Source organism: Thunnus albacares, chromosome 1, assembly GCF_914725855.1.
Source record: "Thunnus albacares chromosome 1, fThuAlb1.1, whole genome shotgun sequence".
Taxonomy (NCBI): Eukaryota; Metazoa; Chordata; class Actinopteri; order Scombriformes; family Scombridae; genus Thunnus; species Thunnus albacares.
Genome location: NC_058106.1, coordinates 8,932,229 through 8,955,839, shown reverse-complemented (window position 1 = coordinate 8,955,839; position 23,611 = coordinate 8,932,229). Strand labels below are relative to the sequence as shown.

Below are 23,611 nucleotides of genomic sequence, written 5' to 3'. Positions count from 1 at the left end.
AAAAACATCTTGTGAAACATTTAAAAGTGACATAAATAAATTGAAAAGATAACTTCAAGATTATTATTGATTATTATTGACAATTGACAACAGCAAGTGCGATTTTACACACACACAAACACACACACACACACACACACATACACACTCGTGCATAAATCATCACCATGGCTGGACTACAGCTGTGACCAATCAAATTTGTCAGATGAACCTACCTGTTGTGTATGCTGGGCTGTTCACCGGCACTAAGCTCATATAATGTTGAGAATCCTCAAGACTGATCCTTCAGCTAATCGTTACACAAAAAGCAGATACACACACACACACACACAAACATATACAATCACACACACATGCAATCACACACACACACACACACACACACACACACACACACACACACACACAAACACATCATCTCCTGCTTTGGTCTGATTAGTGGCCGGAACAATTACTGTAATCGTGTCATCTTAACAAAGAAGCAGACAAGGATTCAGACCTTCCCCTCTACCCCCCCACCCTTATCACTCATATCACCACACCCACACACACACACAAACACACGCACACACACACACACACACACCACATAAGGCAAAAAAAAAAACAGGAGAAAGCTCTATTTCCTACAGATGACCACCATTTACATACATTGATAAATAAAGCACGTCGGATCATTTCCTTAAAAAATAATTACAAATAAAGATAGAAACATGAATACAAAATATATTAATGTCTATAAAAAAGTCAACCCTCTTTGCTCTTTGTATCCTTTTCATTGCTATTCACTTTATGTACAGTCTCTTATCTGTATCATTAGTTATCATCAGTACTTGAAACGCACTGACAAAATCCAGACGCTCATGTCCCAAACCCTTCAACTGGTTTTGCCATAATAAAGGCATATTTTCTGCTTTTCACTCAGGTTCACTTTTTGTAAAACACCTCACACATTTCTGTACAGTTGCCTTGATGCTAATCATTGAAATCTGTATCTGTGTTCGCACGAAGCGAAAACTATCATTCGACTGCTAATTTGAATTTACTAATTTAGCCACACAGGCTGTTCACAGCTATTTCTTACATACTAGCAGTCAAATCGGCCAATTACAAATCAAAGCAGAAAGTGTAAGGTGTCATCTGCTGTTCTGAACATGTTGAATAAGAATGTATGATTCCAGACAACAAGAGGACTTGCAAGCATCCATTCAGCAATAATAGCGTTGGATCCATCATGTCAGCTGAAATTAATGAAGAGCAGTGGTTCACTGTGGACAAGATGCTGTGGCCAAACAGAAACACAAGGCAAAATCTAGCTTCTTCTTTTTTCTTTTTTTTTTTTTTTTTTTACATTAGACACATTTATGTTTAATGACATGTATGTTTTTTTCTCCAGTTTCTGTAAATTTCTATAAAATTGTCCAATTTGGTTAATGATCAAGTACCTGCAAGATAATGACAACACCAGTTCCCCATCAGCCTCAGATGTATTTTGTGTTTAGTGCTCTAAACTCCTATCTTATTTTGATGGTTTGGCCATCATTTATACCTATAATAACACAATTGTACTCACTGGATTCATTTCTAAGATCAAGGACTGCAGCAACATCACTAAAAAGAAGTCAGAGAGGACACAAACTAGTAACAAAGCCCCAGGTTAGCCAAGCTTATTTGGAAGAGAAAACAAAGGTGAACAATAAAATTAAATCCCAAACTGTCCGCTGTAAACTTTGACCTGCCATACAAACCATAGTTATGCATGCACACAGTTATATTGTGCAGTAGGGTGTGATTGTGACTTTTCAGGTGTGCTCTCTTTCAGGCTTTATACCCTCAAACAGAGTGGTTTAGATAATTTGGCTAAACTGTTTCTTGTTTCTAATCTGTTGCCCTCCTTGTTATTTTGCCATGTGTGACTTTGTTGTAATAATGTCACCATGTTCTCAGACCTCAGTAATTACGTTGGTAAGCACAATGTTATCATAACTGACTGAAATGTTGGCCAAAATTTCAAAAATAAGACGTAAGTTGTAATAAATCAGACTTATCCTCTTAACTGTTTCAAGTCTTCTTTTCCTGTGCTCCTCTCTGTTGACCTCTGACTTCTCCTTTGACATGTATTTATTGCATGTATCTGTCTGAGGGAGATAACAAGAGGCTAATTTCCTCATTACCCTGAGTGGAAGATGCTAATTGAAATGGAATAATGAAAATAGAAGTAGCCATCTTAATATTCTTCAAAGCCCCTGCCCTTTGCATAGGAAAACCCCTCAGGAGTCTTAATCACTCTCAGCCCTCCTGGTTTCCTTCAGCTGTGGGGTGCAAACATTTACTTTAAATTAACCAGCTTGAAGGAAAGTAAACAGACCTGTGATGCATTAAGTTGATTTTTTTTATCCAGTCATTTACAATGTGTCAGCTTTGACATCCTTTTCTCCTGCGTGCTCTGGCCCACACTTATTCTGTTTAAACCTGCTATTTCCAGTTCTCCTACGTATAAGAGGAGTGGTGTGTCTGACATCCTGTGTCTGACATCCCCTCCTTCACTTTCTCTCAGCACTTACGCAGCACCATACGTCATGCAAGTGGCCACGTGCAGAGCAAAGGGACAAAGTAGAGGAGCAGAGGATTGAAATGCTCATGGACGTAAGCAGGCCGATTAATTCAATAGTAAATGATGATTCAAACTACTTGAAAAATAGGAATAAAGTATTGCAGATGGGTCAACGTTGTGGGTAAGATGTGTATATCTCTTGAGTGTACATCGTGGTTGACTCATTCACTACCTCAGCCTTGGTAAGTCAGTTCATTTGACTTTTCAGATGCTTAAATATCAGATGGCGAGGGGCATCGCTGTCACCTGTCCACTAATCGCCTTCAGCAAGTGGACCCCTCCTCCTGTCCCCTCACCCGTTCACCCTCAGCCATTCTGTGCACCAATTCAGGTGCTGGATGGTGAGCAAAATGCATGTCAAGAACAGATACATCATTTCAAACAGACAAGGCCAGTCCTATTATAAAGGCTCCTCCAAATATGGTGAAGAAATGCAGCCATTTGCCAGAATTTGGAAGACACAACTTGTAGACCACACTGTCCCAAAATGCAAACCAAGAATTGTTCAATGGAGTATTCAGGCAGTCTTCGTCAACACTTTAAGTTGGGAAATATCATGTGACCATGTCATATTGCAAGGTATTTGTATTTAGGTGATTACAGTATCAGTCACCAGTGAATAGATCACATGAATTACACCAACAAATTATTTACACTGCAGCATGTAAAGAACTGAAACCATCAACTCTACTTTTTGTTCTTATTAGCAGCCTGAACATGTTGTTAATCACAATGTGTGACAGATAAATAGAAGTATATATGAATATGATCAAAGAAACAATTAATTTCCATCACAACATTGACCTGGTACAACAAAGTATATGCCATTTGTCTCCAGGCCTTTTTCATATCAGACATTTTGATGTGTCATACTAGGAAAAGCAAGTGCAAAGTGTTACTAATAACATTACTGATGGCTTTGCTCTATTCAAGTGTCCAGTAAGACATGACAGTGTGACAGTGAGGCGACACCCTGAAACTTAAGCAGCTAAATGGAATTCAGCCATTTTTATTATTTACACCTACTGCTACATCACATGAAAAAGGCTTATTGTGCGAAAGAAGTTGACTTTTCTGGACCAAAGACGTCATACTGTGATGATAGTCTTACATATGTTGACTTTAGGAGGATCACATGCTTTTGGGGACTCATCTTTTTGGCTTTTAAAAGATCCAGCCATTGAATGAGACAGTTTATATATAACGACCGTAATTTGCCACTACCACACTACCACTTATACCTTGTTGATATGTTGGTTTATTAGCCATAGCTCTCTAGCATTCTTTCTTTCTTGCCTGCTTGAATGACACAGTTTGACTTTGCTTTAGTTAACCCCCTGCTTGCCTGCCAGCTCCTCACTGTAAGGTTGCTATATTCTGAGTGACTGACTGCTTATATTACATATCATATGTTTCATCAGTCTGCTTTTTCGGCCCACAACAGCCTGTTACCCATCCTGGAAATAAGACATATTTGTAGATTAATCCTTAATCTCAAATGAAAATGGATTATTGTTTCAGTGATGACTTTAACCTGTCCGAATGTTTGTCAGATATATTGTCTAAATTGTGACTGAGTGTGTACATTATGATCCAGATCCCAGTGTTTATCCATCAAGAACTGAATATTATTCAGGAACACTAAAACACTTAAACCCAATTGGCCATCTGACTGTTTAACTTTTTAAGTTTGACAGTTTAAGAGCATCATCTCAGTGAAATTACATTTACATCCTAAAGTACTTTATCTGTTTACACCAGCTCATGTAAACCCTTTAGACACAGAATACACTGACATTTTATACAGTGTTTTAAGATAAGTCTTAATACTGTATGCCTCATTTTCAAATGCGCATTCATTTCTCTATATTTTTTATTCATCATATAAAATCTAAATTATTTGATGGAATGTTATGGCTTTCCATAAAACCAATGCACTTTTCTACCAGCACTCTGTCACATACTGTATATTATCATAGTACATTAACACTGAGAGCCACCCAGTGAAAAAAATGACAGGCAAACAGCCAAACATCATTCAGACATAAGTGATGACTGCAGATGCTGGTGTGTTTGTGGTTCCTGGAAAACGAGGTGGGGTACCATCTCTGCCTGCGTCCATCACCCCTCTGCCTACGCTCTCGACACTGTGACGACAAGAGTTGCATACGCTCTGTCCTTCTGATCGCCATTTCAGATAGCTGCAGTTCACAAAGGGAACAGTGTTTGGTTCAAGCTTAAGTGATGTAAGGGGAAATAAAAAAGAATCTTTGACCTTTACTCACTGAACACCAGGCAAACCACGACTAAGATTAACAAAGATAATCATATTTTCACAACAGTTTATGCTATAAAGAACTGCAGTATAGGTAAAACAGGTGGTAAACTCCAGTCTGTAAGGACTGTTTTTACACAGCCAGTTGTTCTAAACAGCATCAATCATATTACACTTGAATGCCGCTACATCTTGCAGAAGAGTGTCCTCTAGTGGTCTCAAATGCTCCACTGATTATATTCCAGCAGCAGTCACCACTCACACATCACCACATCCCACATCTGCTGCCCACCTGACCTCTAACCTCTCTGCTAAAATACAAAATACACTACATATTTAACAATTGCTAACAAGTGTAAACAAGTTTTTGGCATGTGTAGTGTTTTTAATGAATTTTACTGTATGTCCACACATCTACAAATTCTTGTTTCCTGTTTTTAGATGAGCCTTTAACTGCAGTTAATAGCACACAGGGTATCTCTTGTCTTTAGATTTGGCTTCCAATAAGAAAAACTGAAGAGAAAATGAGAAAATGATCCCCCAGAGTGCCTTACTTTACACAATTAATTGTTACGTTAAAAAACCTACACAATAAATCTTAATTATCAAGCAAATTATGAGACATTTGGAGGTCTCATTTTCTTCAATAAAAAGATGAGTGAAGAGACCAGTTCCTATTTGCAGTTGGTGAAAGCTGATTGAAATGGTCCTTTTACAGATTTTGGTGAAGTTCTGTTTGGTAAACTCTGATTGTCCATTCTTCCTGAAGACACACTTATACATGTCTTAGCTCAGTCTTCAGTTGCATTATAAATGTATTATGTGGGTTTCTCTAAAAGCTGTAAAAACTTAATTGAAGGTATCCGGTGTTGGCACCCAACTAATTTTTAATCACCGGTAACTCCCTGGTTTAATGGCCTTTGATCTTTATCGGATGCTTCTTACTGTAGAGAGGGACAGGAGACACAGGGGACACAGAGGAACATGGCCTGTGACAAAGGCCCATACTGATACAGTGGTCTATAATCTTCTATTATGAATTATCTTTTTACTTCAGTCCAGTGCTTCTTTGGGGGGCCTAAATACAGAAGTATATTTAACGATCCATTTAAAGTCCAAACTATAGCTGATGGATTCTATCATCATCCTTTTTTTCATTTTTCAAACTTAATATAACCAGCTCCATCCTGCTTCACATCCAGACATTTCTAGGAGCAGCATAAGGTGGAGGTTAAGTAAAAGTTAACTGTTTCAACCTTTGATCCCCAGCCCCATAAATTTATATGTTTAGGCACACATGCTTTCACTTTCTCAGACACAGCACAAAATTGGCATCACTCCCCCACAAGATATTGCCTTTTGTATAATAATGTAACAGTGTAATATTGTAAATAATACACAAGTTGTTACATATATAATGTAATATAAATTTTGAAGTGAGGGCTCACACAAGTTTATTTATTTTTTTAAAGATGCTTCATGGCCTTTTACTACTTTGCCTGCAGTTCCAGAAATGTCCACCATGTGGCAGAAACCTTCCAGTCTTGTCCAGGCTCATGGTACAGTCAAATGAAATTGACAGCAATCCTCTGTTTCACTAAACAAAGTGTCTCTATTTTCAGGCACTTGCTTTTTACAATAATAGTAATATAGTCATTTTTGTGTCTGTGTCTCCTTTATCACAGTCATGGCAATAAAGAGCAATAAGATTTACAGAAGTTAAATATGTAAAACATAAAATCTTGTCAACCATGAAGCAATAAATACCAATAAAGGCTTATTTGTTTATGTGTAATAAACAATACAGATGATGAACTGCTCATTTTGGTGAATCCTTGGGAGTTTCACTTGTGGTATGTTGTGCAAATTATTACATAATGTCAATATGCATAAATCTATCCGTCACTAAATCACAGATAATAATGAAGTATTCGTTGATTCCTCATAAACTCGTAAGTGATTAATCACAAAGTCATTGTTTACAGATACCAAACACGGAGTAAATATTCAAACTTGTTACTGTATGTTTTATATGGCTGCATGAAATCATCAGATGGAAATATGTGTCTTGTGCATGATTCTAAAAGGATTTCTCCAAAATCCACCCTAATCTACTTGGTATCCTACTTAATGGGATAGAGTAAGTTTGACAGCCAATGGTGCAGTATCATATTTGCTATTACCATACTTAACCATTTCAGTTGAGTCTTCTTCTGGTTGGCTTAAAAGCAGATAAAATGGACTTTTGCCTAAATAGTAGACACCATTCCAGATTGCGTACTGTATGTTTAGTGATAGGCCTATATGTTGCATATTTTTGTCAGTGTAAACGATGCAATATATGGCATAGTTCATATATGACATATTTAATTGATTTGTATGGCTGCATTTATGTCTTTAAAGTAATATTGCAATCGAGATTTGTACTTGAGTGTACAGCTTTTTTGTTTTTTTGTTGTATGTTTTGTTGTACTGTTGTTTCTTGGGTACAGTCCTGGAGTGTTTTTAACTATGCACTTGTGTGAGGAGGAATATAATAAAATTAAACTGGACTGAGCTGGATTGAATGTAATTGGATTGAATTGATGTGATTTAGCAAATATAGTGTGATGTAATTTGATTGGATTTTCCGAGTTTATTCTGACAACTACAATGGGAAGTGTTAATTTTATTGTGTTTAGATTGATGGTGGACAGCGGAAGTGTCGCTTAGCTGACTGGCCTTTTGTTCCCACCTACATTCCGCGAAGACCCGCCTTACTCTGCCTCTGATTGGCTAGTACTCGTCACCTTCGTTGGTTTGGTTGGATAGGTTTAGGCACGAGGACAGTGATTGGTTAGGGTTAGGGTAAGAATATCGGGATAAACCAATCAGAGGCTGAGTAGGGCGGGTCTTCGCGGAATGCGGGTGGGAAAAAAATATGCGACTGACTGACAGACTGACTGGGGTCTTGAACACATCTGGTAACAAGTGCCTTTTCCCTTTTTTATTTTTATCTAAAATAAAAGTAGTTCTAGCTGTTATTTGCTGTATTTCTCGGGGATAGCCTTTAAAGTTATAAGTGGACTTCTGACTAAACTGACCGGCACTTTTACTCCCTAACTTGACGTTAACGGTCCGGCTTGTGTAACGTCCCCCTGTGGATACTGACATAGCAACCGCAAAAATAGCTCAACTTTAAGAATACAAATAACGTTAGACGGATGTTGTAATGTTTAAACAAATTGTTTATATACAATAACACGAACAGGTTTAGTGTCTCAGAGTGAACAAGTGCTTTTTCTATAGGTGCACCCGTATTTATGGTCTGTAAAATGCAGCAGGAGCAGAAGTGAGACAACCAAGCCAGTAACGTTAAATATTAGTTAATTTCGACTATTTCGATTACCCAGCTAAGATAACTCTTAAAATTAGATTTAACTCTAGATGTGTGAACACTTGAAATCGGTCCCCGGTTTACGGTGAGTTAGTTTGGCTACAAAAAACACGACAGCGGCGATAAACTAACCTAAACGAAGCCATGTTTTAGCTGTAAGGCTAAAGTTAACAAATAACGGTTACAATAGAGCGTCGCCGCATTTTGATACAGCTATGTGCTTATTTGTCTTGGGTAAAAATGATTGTAATGTGGTTCGCCGGGTGAGTTTGACAGATGAGTTTTAACTTGAAGGCAGGACACGGAGGCGGAAGGGCGGATGCTGCTGCCTGCTTCAGCTGGACACAGGGAGGACATTGTGGACTGCGTTGGGAGGCTGTAGATCATCGCCAGGCGGTTCTCTGGGGATCTCTCTCGGCTGTGCATGTAGGGTAACGGTGTCACCTCTGGGATGAAAGCAACACGGTATGTAGCTCGAAAGCTGGTCAGTTTGTCTGGTGATGTTATGTAGACAAATGGTAAAAACTTGTCTCTTTGCTGGCGCTGCTCCCCTTTCAGTTTGCCTGGCAAATTAGCTGGCTAGCCCCGTTTTTGTTTTTTGCCTTGCAGATAGCATATGTTTGCTCAGTCACATCCACCAGCTGATGTAATATATCACTTCATTTACATTTCCTTTTTCCATTTTCAGCCTCCACACCTCTGTGGATCCAAATTAGCCAGGAATATGAGCAGAAGAAGAGGATAAGCAGCGCGGCGGCTTGCTTCCTGCGGGATTTTTGTCCAGGCTTTTTGTTTTTCCGTGGACATGCCTGGTCTATGGAGCAAAGCTGAGCGAAGCTAGCTGGCCGACTGTCCGGCTAGCGCACCATTTCCAGGCTTTTGGATGATTGTTTAGCTGAAGAGCTGGTTTATTTTGGATCAGCGCTACCTCCACCCCGTGGTAAAGGAGTCAGCATGGGGGAGCCCAGCCTGGACGACTCCAATGTCAAGGTGGCTGTTCGTGTACGGCCCATGAACAGGAGAGGTGAGAGGGCTTCAGTCAGGGCTCAGATTTGGATTGTTGCTGATACACTTACTCTCATCTGTCTCAGGATATAAAAGACTCGTATGAACCTCATACCAGGCACCCCATTTTTGTGCACAACCCCAAAAACAATGCACTCCGAATAAGAAGGTTACAGTTCCTCAACATTTTTGAATACCACGGTCTCATTTAAAGAGGCAATCTTTAAATTTTAATATAAATGATCCTGAAAATATTCCCACCAAGGCTTCCCCTGGGTGGGACAGTGTCGCTTAACAGGTTAAGAGTATTCCCATAATAGACATTCTCTGATGAATAGTATACAAACTGAATATCAGATTATCATTATGAATAAACTAAATACAGATTAACATTATTGGTCATGGACCATCACAGACTAACTCAGGTTAGAAACAAACTGCATCTCACAATAATGTTATCCTCAGGACACTGCCTTGGTTTAAGCACTCCTGTTTAATTTCCTGGCAGTGGGATGCCAGTCAGAAAAATCACCACCCATTAGTGGAATGAGCTGCTGCAGAATTTCAAAAAAAAAAAAAAAAGCTGTAGCCTGGCTGGTCTGGATGGCACATGTGTGCACAGTGCTGCCACAGGGCTTCCCTCATGGCTGCAGGCCATCCAGCTAGATTTAAAAGCCGAGCTGCTGTGTGAGATCTACTGTAAGAATGTCTAGACGCTTTGTCTCTTTCACTGGCCGATACACATGCCAACAGCTTCTTGACTTCATGTGTCACTTGCTGCAGCAGTTGGCCAAGTCAGTAGTTTTACAGGAAGGCTATTGGTTGATAGGATTTAATGAAGATTATAGCAATATGTCACAAAAAGTCTTCTCAGGGACATCAGTGTACTCGGTTACATGATGTCATTTGCTAGACATTAAATGTCACACTGATTTTGTCTGCTCTAAACAGATGCTTTCTCTTCATCGCTGCCTCTAACATTAGGCCAACATGCATGTATTGTCCCCGGGCTGCTAAATGTCCACTCACATCTTCATCTCTAATTTTAGAAAAGCCAACAATGACACACTGTTACACAAATCTACACGCTCAACTGCTCTGGTCAATTATATTGTAAATTTTCAGTGCTGTACACAGGAAGACACAGATGACATTTTCTGGTCAATCACCAAGTTGTGTTTTTGCCGTGGGAGACCATGTGTCCCATGAAAAGAGGAGGAGGAGAGCCGCTGAAGCAGAGTGGTTGACCGACAACCGGTTGTCAGAAAGAGTCACGTGTGATTTCCCCCCCCCCCCCACCCTCACACACACACACTCTGAGCTCAAGAAGTCAGTCACAAGACCAAGGAAGTGGATTGCCACACTGTTCCCATAGGCAGGGATTTACGATGATGTAGAGAAACTCTGCAGTCAGGAAGGATGATGTTTTTCAGTGACTGCTCTGTGTGAGGTTAGACATTTGTTTTAGACACATGTGTTTCTGTGAACAACAATCATGAGTCGGTTAATGTTGTTGGGTGGCGTCAGGGTTGCTGTTATGTAGATGGTGAGACAGAACGAGAGAGTTCACCAGATTAGCTCTGGTGGAATTCCTGGATTCATAGCAGTAGGGATTTACTGTAAATACATTTCTCCAGCAACATGCCATTCATTTCTGATAGGAAGTTTTTGTTTCTGTGTTCTTCTACTTTAGCTGTAGTGTGCAGCACTCTGAATGATTCATTAGGAGAGTTTCTTCTCAACTAACCTGCTAGGTGCAGGTGATGGCAACAACTACCACTTTTTTTGTGTTTTTGGTTAATACCACTTTTAAAGAAAAAGCTTCAATCTGCTGTTTCAAAAAAGCACAATTCCAGTGTTATTTAAAACCCCTCTACATAGATGAAAAATGGTGGTCTTGAGTCTTGTTTATTAAACTGTCAAACCACCAAAAAGCTGCTTTCAGAAGTATATGTGTACATGTGCATTTATTACTGGTAACTGTAGGCCTAGCTTTGCTATTGCACAATTTCAAACATGCAAGACCTCTGTCAACATTGTAATCAAATGCCTGCATGGGTATTCCATTGCTTAGCAAGAAAAAGCAATCATGATTTTGGTGAAAAAGAACAAGCAGGCAAATTGATGGCTTGCTGAAGGCAGTGGGAATGGGTTTGGAACCAGCAGTGCCACGTTTCCAGTAGTGCCTTTCTGATGGTTTCACTGTCTGAATAGGGCTTCTGTCCACTTCCAGCAGTGTTAATGGAAGACTTCTACAATTCTTAATAGCCACCCAAAAGCCAAAGCAGCTCTTAGTGGATGAAGAATTCTTCAATCACGTCATTTCAGAAGAATTGACTCTCAAATGCCAAATCTTACCATCCCTAAAAAAAATTTCTTTTTGTTGCTGCTTACAACTTTCAGGTTCAACCACAGCTGCTCTTCTGTCTCCTGCTGTCAGACAGTTGCTTCAGGACACAGTAGCAGTAGTGAGTAGTAGAGGAGTACTCATTCAATTTCCTCACTAACATCCCCCCAGCTGGTCCAGTGATTAAGACCTGTGACACTGAAATAATAAGTGGGCTTCTCTAACCTAGCGGCCACTGTCCCTGTGTATCCCAGGTTGAGGAGGAGAGGTAGTGTAGCTGCTTAGCTGGACAAAGGCAGGAAGGGAGTGAGTCTGAATGAATATTTGCTAACGTTGCGTAATGCTCCATGTTCCCATGGCTGTGGCCTTCGAAGAACAGAGCAACCCCAGGCGTAGCAATGGCAACACCACGGCCAATCAGCTTCCTGGCTGATGTGTCAAGGCGGTTGTGCCAAACCTCAGCACCGGTAGCCGAGGGAAGGACCAGAGAGAGGGCCAGTGGAAAGTGGGAGCTGGTTATGGAGCAAGGAGAGGAAGATAACAATGGGTACATTTATCCTCCAAACCACACAAAATCACACTTTCTCCACTGCTAAGCAGGAAGTATAGCTGCAGCACAAGGGGCGTGTGGGTAATGTAGGCATCAGCGGAAAAGATGGCAAAACAGAAAGTTTTTTTGTTTTTTTTTACCCCACGCCACTATGTCTGTGTCAGTCCCTTGTTTAACTTCATCTTGTTCTCTGGCTCTCACTGTCTTTTTGTCACTCAGTCTCCGTTGGCTCACCCTGCTTTTTTTGCTTTGTAGTCTCCTTGACAGCAGAAGAATTGGACAGTGATTCAGGTCCTCTGACCTTTGACACCAAGTTTCCATAGCACTACCCCTGTGTTCCTCCTGGCAGAACAGCAGTGTTGAGGCTCTCTAAACAGACAATTTAGCCTCAAATCCCCAATGTTCCTGGTTTGCACAGACACAGCTAGTTGTTGAAATTCATATTTGTATCTCAGGAAGAGAAATGATAGATTTTGAGTGGGGCTGGTAAGTTAGAGCAGTCTACTTGAGCAGCCACTGTTATAAAAGGTAACAAAGGTGATGTAACTTGTGATATTCTTTGTTCTACCAGCCATCATGGCCAGATAAAACTGTCATTTGCATGTGTGTTTGTAGCATCATCCTCACTTTATCACCAAAGCAATAAGTTGACATCAAGTGGAATTATTTGCATGTTGAGGAAAGGTTTATTTCAAATTGCTCCTTCTCCTCTGTAATCCACTCTGAGAAGTGAGAGCCTCGTATCATTTTTTTTAATCAAGAAAAAATGGCAATGCTTCACTGTGACAAGTCGATTTGACTATATATGTGCATGCCTTGCCTGCTCCACAGTAGTTATGCTTCCATCATAAAAAGTAGCTGAAGGAATAAAGATCAGTGTTGATGATGTATAATACAGCTTTAGACGGCTGTAAAGGAAGGGAATTTAAACCACAGAATGTTTTTCCTGTCCTAACACATTTGCTGATCTTCAACATCTCTACTTGCTCTTGCATGCCCGCTGTATATGGAAAAAATGATTCTGGACGGTAATCTGGGGCATAATAGTCTATTAAAAATCTTAGCAGTCTACAGGTAAATACTTGGCCAATTGGTGATGCTAAATATGGGGATAAGATACCTATCACACCTCTGAAGTAGAGGTTAGACCTGGAAATCTTGGGGAAAATACTGGTGTGTCTTCTATATGGCCATTGAGCGGGATGGATTCTTGTTTACATGAGTGTCTGAACCATGGCCTGCAGTTGAAGGATAGTATTTACTATCAGTAAGTGTCCTCACTGCTATAATGTTCTTGAGCAAACACTGAATTCCAGCTGAAGGAGTACTGTTCTAGTGCTGACCTCTGACCTCCCTGTTGAAGGCGGCAAAATAGAAGAGGATATCCCTACCAGGGGCAACACAGGAGGGCAAAGAACCCTGAGTCCCATCCTTATCTTATCAACTAGGTTAAATAGCAAGAATTTGTCACTGAGCTTTGTTGCCTGCTTTTACAGACAAATTTCCGGACAGCAGAGAAAATCACGTGGGTAACATGACCTGATCCTGTGTTATTGATTAGTCTGATGTTCACACCTAGATAGAGACCATTTTCATTAAAAACAAATAGACATGATCATAATTATGTTTATTCAATATTTTGTGGCCCTTAACAACACAATTTTATTTTAGATTTTACCACCATAATAAAGTGCAATAATATAGTCTATAAATTGCACTAATGGCCATAAGTGGCCATTAAAAAAGATGCAGAATTTCAGTGGCTTTGTTCCCAGCACTGACCAGCAGCCAACAGTAAAATACTAGTAGTCTGCACCTCCCCTACAAGTAACCAATGGATATATGCAGTACTGTTTGAACACATTAATTAGGTGTACATCACACTTTGGTAGCGTTTAAAGAGCTCATCTTTCAAATGGAGAGTATTTGCAATATCCCATCTCTTAAATGCCCCTGACAAACTGGCAGCACCTAGCCGGTATGTAGACAACTATCATTAGGTTTCATTGGCAAGACATATGAATGGAGAGACTTACCAGCCTCATGAATTTCCAGTGTGGTTCATGTTATTTTCCAATGCCTCTGGTGGTTACTTTCACAGCAAAGCCTCTATTAGAAAGTTACAAGACTGACTCAGTTATGAAAACAAATATACGTAGCACTTTATACTTTGGATTATTATGAGACATCTATTTTCAAGTGTTTTCGAGTAAAAAATTGGCCTTTTTTGTGATGGGACAGTGAAATTATAGTAGGCACAACTACAACCTTGATCTTGTAACCCCAGTGTTCAAAATGATTTGCTGACTTACGCGGCCTAACAACATAAATACGTGAGTGGACAAAGCATAAGGACCACTCCTTGTGCTGAGTTGGAAATGTCCAGTTGGTGTTGTGAAGGCCAAGTGTTGCATCATGAAACAAACAGGCCAGGGTCACTATGGGAGGTCCTTGGTCGTGTGTGTGTGTGTGTGTTGATGTGTCAGAGAGACTGATTGCCTGGACCAGTCCTGTTTTATTGATTACCTACTGCTCACTCCAAGGTAAAAGGTCATTTTCAGACTCTGTGTTTCCCAGTCTGCCTACACAATTGTTTGAGCTAGATGTTCCACAGGAAATTATTGAGCTATTACACTATTTAACTTCTGCTCTGTCCATAATACAGAGCAGGCAAGGAGGAAGCCTTCAAATGAATGCTTTTAGTGTCAGCAAGTTAACCTGCTCTGCAGGAAACTAAACATTTTCTGAACATTAAGTCGGCTGGTAAACAGTATAAGTGTCTTGTAAATTTTGGCAGTGTAAATTCTATGCATCCACACCTGTATCAGTCTGAACCCAGTCGCTGTGTCCTGTAGAAATCACCTGAAGGTCGCTATATCTGATGTTTAACTTAAACCTCCTGCAGACGTGCTTTAACAGAGGTTGAAGGTCATAAAGTTCAGTATAAGGACAGATGATATTCCTAAAATTTCAAATCTTTTTCCATGTGTGTTGTTAGGCAACACTGTCATAAAGTGTCAAACCTGCATAATTGTGTAATTACAATGGAAGGTGGCACATCTTCCTTAATTTGTTTTTGATGCCAGAAACAGGATTACTGATTACCTGACAAACATAACAACCAGTTGTTAATGAATGCACCTCCACGTGTCAAGTGCCTGCAAGGAGGACATGTGGTCAGTTTGCCAGTAATGTCACAGAAAGGAATAATCATATACAGTGGGGTCCAAAAGTCTGAGACCACTGTCCCATTCACTTGAATTGGAAAGTAGTCTCAGACTGTTAAAGCAATCCCAGACTGTTAGAGCAATCCCCAAGTAGTTGTAGGGTAAGTTAATACTGTATATTTGACAGATAATTGATACTGCTGTAGATTGAAAGGAATGATCGATGATCACAAGTGCAAGTAGACTATGAATTATAAAACATGGTCTTTTAAGATACCCATTCTGAACCGCAGCTAAGCTAATCAGATGCTAAGTGACACAGCAACAGATCCAGTGGGTTTTATTGCTTTGTTTGTAATACTTTGTATTATTTGATCCACAGAAAAGGAATTAAACACTAAATGTGTCGTGGAGATGTTAAAGAACCAGACGATCCTCCATCCTGCGGGGACCAACCTGGGCAAGGGAGACTCCAGGTATGTGTGTCAGTAGTGTCCACAACACTCATTTATTCTCTTTAAACACATGTAATTCGGTGCCCATAAATGCATTTACGCTCCCTTGACTTTTTTCTGACGGGTGCAGTGTATTACAGCATGCCTCCTGTGCAGCACCACAGACGAAAAAAAAAGGCAATTTCACATGTAGTTTTTTGTTAGTTTGTTTGTTTTTACACTGATAAACAGAACAAATTTTGAAATACTTAAATAAACACAAGATGTTAATCTGAATCAATTACTAATATAATCTACTAATCTACAGGATTCCACTGGTGCAAGTCCTTGATACCAGTGGAATCCTGTAGCTCCTTATCAGCTGCAATGGGCCTCTTATGACCTCCCACGCTATTGCCTTTTTCTCACATGAGCACTCCAGCCAGATTTACAGCTGTGCCATATTCTTTTCATTTTTTAACCCTACTGTGCACTGTGCAAGTATTCAGTGCCTTGGATCCTTCCCCTAATTGCTACTTCTCAATATGTTTCGGATTTGTTTGGAATGTCCCTTTGTCTTCATGATGTAGTTTTGGCAAGAAACTGACTAACCAGCTGTTGGAACGTCCAAAAGCAAGTGTATTTCACCTCAAATCCCTTGTCACTTGTTTCCCCTTCTTGGCTTACATTCAGTCTCCATCCTGTTAACCAGCTGCTGTTTATGGGTCTCACTGACTGGACTGTGCTGTCAGTCTGTGTTGGAGTCTTAAGTCACCCAATCCCTGCACTGACAGGCATTAGGACGTGTTAGCTTTGGTTGCATTGAGCAGAACAGGAATGTGTGTGTTGTCAGGTCTGTGTCTGAGTGAGTGAGGGCTGCAGAAGCAATCAGACCCAGCAAACTCTGTTGGGAGGATAAACTGTGAAGTTAATCACCTCATCTGTAATGAAAAGGCTGTAATAATTAGTTTTTTGTGTAATTTAACTCTGCAATGGTTCCAAATCAGCCAGTAGGCCTTGCTCAACCTTACTCGCCATCTTGGAGGAAGCCAGCTGTGTCGGAAGAAAGATCTACTTGTGGAGCTGACTGCAGACTGCCAGATCAGACGAAGTGTATAACGCTGCCGTCAGGCTGAGATTCAGGAGCAGCAGCATACGTTTGTCTGTGTGTGTGTGTCAGAGGTGCCTGCGCCTGGAAGAAACACAGCAGCAGCGAGACAGACGCAGACAGAGACAATCGTACATGAAAAGACAGACTTCACTCCACTCCTCTCTTCCCTCTCTCTGTCGGGTCGTAACTCCCCACCGCCTGGCTTCCTCCTTTTTTCTCGGCTCTTCCGTTTCCGTGGCAACACAGGGGGAGGTTAACTCCAGGTCGCCGTCGGTGACCGTGAAGCCCCTTCCTTGAGTGAGGGGACGATGGAATAGGGGGAAAGACCCTCATTTACTCGAGCATCTGTCGACCATAAACTTCCCTGGTGACTTTTATGGAGGACTGAACAAGAGCAGAGCTGTAGTTTCTCTCTCTGTCTCTCAGTGACAAAGGACTGAGGAAGCAGCAGGAGGATGGGGCTGACTGCTGCCCTCAGCGTGCAGATGCTATTTTCATTTTGCTTGTTTGTGTCCTGTTTACACTCACATGGTGTTTACGTTGATAGAATATGGACATTTTACTTGAGAAAGTTTGGAATGGGGAGCGTAGGAGAAGTATGCAATAAAGTTAGGTTGTTGCAGGTGCATGTTGTTTACTTAGCTAACTCGGCTTCTAGGATGCCTTTAGTTTGAATTCGGGAAGACAAATCTGATGAAGATAATCCATAAAAAAGTAAGATAGTGCAGTTATTAGGTCATTAAATTGACAAGACTTTTAACGGAGTGAATGAATGTGAAACAGCTTTCACATTCTGTTATTGGCATTTAAACAGCAGTCTACTTTCCAAAACAACAGTTAACAGGCAACTAGTTTATAGGGTTGCATACTGTGTATAAAACATTAAAGGAACAAAAGGAATATGAAGAAAAAGTTTGTTTTGAATGACCAATTACAAAAACAAAAATGTGGAAATAGGTTATTTGTAGATGGGTACGCAGTCCATATTATTAAATTCCTGTGAATCTTATCTGCTACAATAAACTGATGTCATAAGCCTTTTCTTGGGTTTCTCCACTTTTTCAAATTCATAAAAATTTAGATGTTTATTGGACACTATATCTTCAATTGGTCTTCATCTCCTAGATCACTAAGAACAAACAGCTGATGTCCTGCCCTACTTTCAGGCTTTTGCTCTGATCCTGCAGCTGCCATTCCATGTTTATTTTCACTTTCATTTGCTTTCTCAATTATCTGTATTGATCTACTCTAAATTGGTATCTGCTACTGTCTAAATTGATCTACTCTAAACTCTAATTGCTACTGTCCTTGCCATAACAATCATGTAGTTTTACCAAAGATATATGAGTAATTATTTTGTTTGCATTAAACCACTACTACTACCTATGAGGTTTTGACAGTGTCAAACCTCACAGGAGCTAATATAGAAATTGGGCAGGAAGTTGGCTCTCGATGCAAATAAGCTCTAGCCAGGATGTCCTTGATCGGAGGTCATGTGACCCCAACTAATAGGTGCAGCAAATATTCCAGGTCATGAGAGTTGATACATATTGTACTTCAGGGTAGGAGAACAAAAGATAAATAGCACAAAGTGATTGTTCTGGAGGAAGACTGCTATGTGTTTTCAGTTGTTGAAAAAAGTTCATAGTCACCCTCAGCAGCACTGGACTCCTGATCTCTGTAGCCGGACATACAGATTTTAAAAACGTCTGCATTGGTATTTTTGTTGGATTTGTTGTCAAAGCTAAGGATTAGTTCTGTTTAAATACAAATGGAGGATTTTCTCTTTCACTTGGGCTGTCAGAAACAGCTTTCCATCCAAGTAAATGCCACTGGCTCTGATCTGATATCATCTCACTAAATGGTTCGTGGCAGCTGGGAAGTGTTGACTGTCTCTGCTGTAGACTCCTGGTTAGTAAGTGCATTCAGCCAAACTGAGTTATTGGTAGATTATGACTTTGGCTAAATGCCCAACAGCTAGTACATTAGCACATATTTGCTTTCTCAGTTTTGCACATACAACGCTCATTTATCTAATTTTTTCTCATCATAGCTATTTTTTTTTGCCCCCGTCCTTTCTGTTTTAATGCTTACAACAAAATTGGGAAATTATCCTCCGCCTCCAGACAGACGCCAGGACAGTATGTCTGTTGCAGTTTCCATATATTCTTCTGAAACTCTGGAGTTGTCAGGCACATGGTCGTCATGAGAAGTGCGAGACACGTGGACACCAACGTACAGTACATTGTTCTTTCCCTTACTTGTTTCATTACAAGAGCTATAAACTAGTTCCTTTTTAAAGTTGACTTATGTGGTTTTATTAACTAGCTCGACATTAGAATAGGGCTAAATGATGGTTAGTTACCTTTTTGAAGACAAACTTTCCAGACGTAGCTTAATATTTATCAGTTTTGCCCGGTGGATTATGGTTATCAGTGTTTCCCCTACAATTTTTTTTAGGCCCGGTGGTATGCACCGAAAAAACCCTGAAGAGACGAGGCACTCACATTGTGTCAAGAGTTTCCCAGGCAACAACACAGAGGTTGACTCACGTTTCAGAACATAGCCGCACAGAGGCTCCTAAACGCAAATGATTATTGATTTCCGAATTAATGGATATTTGGCGTTATTTTTGGCATTAAAGAAAAGATTTTTTTGGCATTAAAGAAAAGATTTTTTTGGCCCGGTGGGGCCTCTCGTTGGCCTGGTGGCCCACCAGGCGTGTACAATTACAGGAGAAACACTGTTTATTTCCTAAATGGTCTATGCTCTGGTGTAATCTGATACACGAGTCAGCAAATGTAGGGGAGAAGAACTTTCAGAGTTATGCATTATAAACATATAACTGTACATTGAGTGTACATATGTTTTTCTCTGTAATTTTTGTGACTTGCCTGCCTACTTAGCTGCACATCATTTACTTCACGTAGAAACCTCATCTACTCTGGTATGGGAGCAGTACTGTGTCCACCTATCCCTGAAAGCAGACAAGGCCATGTACAGGATTTGTTTAACACTGAGCCTTGAACAACCCAACACACAATAAGAGACCATACATAGAGCTTGTCCATCCACTGTGTAGGCCGACTTGCTTCCTCTCTCCTTTTACATTTACATTCACATAATGACTGAGCTGCAGAACTAGAACTTATCAGCAAATTAATTATTTGTTAGAATATTTATTTTCCTTTTAAAAACGCAAAGCTCGTCCCACAACAGTGATGAACAAGTGTTTCTACAAACTAATTGAATGTTAAAGTGGCATACCTAAGTTACGTTGTATGCTTTACCTGACTATTTTTGCAGTTGATTTCCCCACTATGAGTAATTGGAAAGGACCTCACTTTAAGGTCATTTCCTTGTTGTTTTTTTTTTTTTTTCACTCCTGTCGGTGGTGTGTTCTGCTTGTGTGTCTGATTCAGTTTTTCCACCAGCAGCACACACTGGGCAGGCCAGACTTTAGTTCCTCACATTTCCACTCTCAGTGACTCACTGTGGTGGTTACATCAATCTTGTTTTATAGATTTTGTGTATTTTGCTTTCTGTAAGCACTGCTTTATAGAGGATCATCAAGGACACATTATTGCTATGATGTAACTCTCTGACAGCCCAGGTTTACTTTTATTTTTCTCTGTCTCATACTGGGAATCTTACATTACATATTGTACAGATTTCATTTGGGTTCCTCTGTGCTTTTGCACCTGCCCTCTCTGAATCACTTTATAACCTCCAGGGATGTGCTAACCTCCATAGTTTGAACTGCTGAGTTAGGGCACTGTGTACTAGTCTGTCTGAACCTCCCTGCAGCCGTGTGTTCAGACACTACAGTTTGCATGATGACCCGAGGCTGTTTGCATTGGACTGGTGAAGCTGGATGTTGGCTCACTCTGACAACGATCTGTCTCCTGTCAGATGTCAGTGAGGCAAACACAAGCAGCTTGGTTTCCAAGACAATTCACAAAAGCGGCTGCGTGGCCCCGTATGTTGGAATGATGTTGGACATTCTCTGTGTGTGTATCAACATGTATGTGAAGGCAGTTTTTTGTGTATGTGTGTGTGTGTTTGGTGTGTGGTCTTTTTGCTCTTGCTAATATGATTCAACAATGAATCAACATAACAATGAATCAACATTAGTTTTGTTAATGTAAAAATAAAAACTCAAGTATAGCAAGCATTTTGCAGCATATGCTTATAACAGTATGTGGTGCTTTCATGTGGTAGCCTGTATCAATCTATACAGTGGGTGAGCGTTCTTTTTGAAGCCCAGTATTCGTGTTAAATGTTGTTTTGATGTATCACTCGGCCCCCGTGTTGAGTATCAGGCTTTGCTGTTATATATCTACTGAGCTTTCAACCCTACTCTCACCCAAGCAAAGAACAGGTACTTTGGGGCTTAACCAGGCTTTACAGTACATGTGCAACAAGGAAGCAGTCAGACAGTGGCCTGGTCCATCTCACAAACATACGAGGAGGTTACCATAGTCACCACCACCCGTGTAGTGTGCTTTTCCAACCATGGATCCATCATAGTCAGACAGCGACATAACCCTGACTGTGTGGGCTGGTACAAGTGTATGAAATTAGCATCAAGCTCAGGTTTAGCAAAGGACCGTCATCCTCATGTGTCTCAGGCCTAAACATCTGGGAAAGAGGGCCTGGCTGCAGCCTGAATTCTAGCCCCGTGCAGAGCAATTTAATGCCCGGTTCACACTCCCATCATGAGGAATTCCTGCAGAATTAACCATCGTTTTGGCTGGTGGAACAGCTAGAGAATGTCTTGCTTATAATCTTACTTATAGGTTACATATATATTGTTTCGCTGTTCAGTTGATTGGTGATGACAACACTGTAAACAGTAATCATGCAAGCTATTAATATTTTCTAGGTCAGTTCTTTTTGTCTCATTTCTGCGAATAGCTTGAAAGAGAGCATAACTATCAAGAGATCCAGTTAATGCACATCACATGGATAAAAAAAAAAGTAAATGTATATATTGAGGTTTCAGTTCGAGGCAAGGCCTTAATGTCAAAACACACGCGCTCTTGCACGTTCCACTCGCTATCAACTCGGCACAGTCAAAATCAATTAGAAAAGGAATTACTGATAAATACATGTATGTTGTTTTTGAAGACCTTTGATATACTATTTTCGAGTACATGTTAGTATTTCAATTTTGCAGTAGACTATTTTATAAACCTTGTACATACTGTGTAACTGGATAGATTTTCTGCTTAGTTGAAACTATGTTTAACTGCAGTGAGAAAACAGAAGTGAAGGTAGAAGTGAAAGAGCAGACTAGTCTTGAATTGCATTGTATCAGACATCGGCACTGCACCCTATCTTAATGCATGCAGACAAGCTTCATTTTAATTTTTTTTTTTTTTTTAACTTGAATTGTGGAACAGTGAACCAGTGAATCTCACCAGACAAATCGGCCTCAGACCGGGTGGTGTAACATGGCCCTCTTGACATGACATCTGTGGCATTTGAAGTTTATTTATTTTAACCTCAGTAGGTGTTTTACTTGCTTCTAGACCACATGCAAGTATAGCATACTGGACTTTGAATGTATGTGTCCTAAATGCAGAATGATATCTCCAATCCACTTTGTGCAGATTAGAGCAAAGTCACTGTATATCCAGGATAACATGCATGTCTATCATCTTCACTGTATGTGAGGACCAGTTGTCCTGTACCAGTCAGTATGTGCTGAACTCCTGTATGTCCTGTTGTCTGTTGCCATCAGTATGTAGTGTTACTCCGATGGTGATTCTGCTTCAGCTTAACATTCCAGTCTCAGTCCCAGCCTCCTTCTTCCCCCTGGCTACCTTCAGCCTCCTTTCCATCCTCCACTCCTCATTCCACCCTACGCAGCCGTGGATGGTACAGTCCCAGAGAGAGAGAGAGAGAGAGAAAATGAGTGCAAGAACAGTAGAGAAAAAGAGGAGGAGGAGGGGTGGGGAATCAACCATGCATTAAGTTATTTTTTAAATGACGGTGATCAGAGCAGAGGAGCAGGCCGAAGGGAGGAGGGACGAATAGAAGTGTTCGAGGACCGAGGGAGGCGGGTTCACGGCTCTCCTGACTGCCTCATTCTTCCCTCTCATTGGTCAGTCGGGGGCGGGGGGCTTGATTCGTTAATGGGCGTTTGAGCGCAAGATATGGGTGACCCTTCTCGCCCGCAGCCTTTGAAGCAACCATGACAGCTGTCATCACTACGTACGTCAAAACCTGCCACGCTGATTTCCCCCCCTAAAGTGTTTGGAGATATGACTGTGGGAGGTTGTAGGCATGTAGGATGCTCTAAAAGCTCCTGAGATGAGCATTCAGAGAAACAAAAATATCAGGAAATCATGGATTCACAAACAATTTAATATCAGAGCCTTGTTGAATCCAAGCAACCTCATCTGTGAAGTTTTTTGTTGATAAAATTGTTTGTACAGAATTGCAGAATCATCCTGTTATATCCTTTTTTTGTATATTTGGAGAGTAAGGTGCCTTCAACTTCATTTTTCATAACTTAAAGACAGTGAAAACCCTTAAAAACACCACTTGGATCTTCTCCTCTGACACTGGAAGCTCTTTGTAAACAGTGCTCTGGATAAACAACAATGCTTCTTAGGGAGGTCCTAATTGTATCCTGGTCTGAATAGCTACTGGAATCAATTAGGCTGCAGATAGGCATTACTCTGCATGTATTTGCCTTCAGAGTGCAGCATGTCAGTAGTGGAA

General features: G+C 40.5%; 1 protein-coding gene across 1 annotated transcript in view; it reads left to right on the top strand.

The window, feature by feature from the left end:
* Window positions 1–7,775: 7,775 nt before the first annotated feature.
* kif13ba (kinesin family member 13Ba) overlaps window positions 7,776–23,611 on the top strand; it is a 45,507-nt gene continuing 29,671 nt past the window's right edge. The window contains exons 1-4 of the mRNA XM_044369315.1: window positions 7,776–7,852; window positions 8,560–8,730; window positions 8,954–9,289; window positions 15,717–15,810. Coding sequence (XP_044225250.1) covers window positions 9,220–9,289; window positions 15,717–15,810 — 164 coding nt within the window. The 5' untranslated portion in view covers window positions 7,776–7,852; window positions 8,560–8,730; window positions 8,954–9,219. The remainder of the gene's footprint in view (window positions 7,853–8,559; window positions 8,731–8,953; window positions 9,290–15,716; window positions 15,811–23,611) is intronic.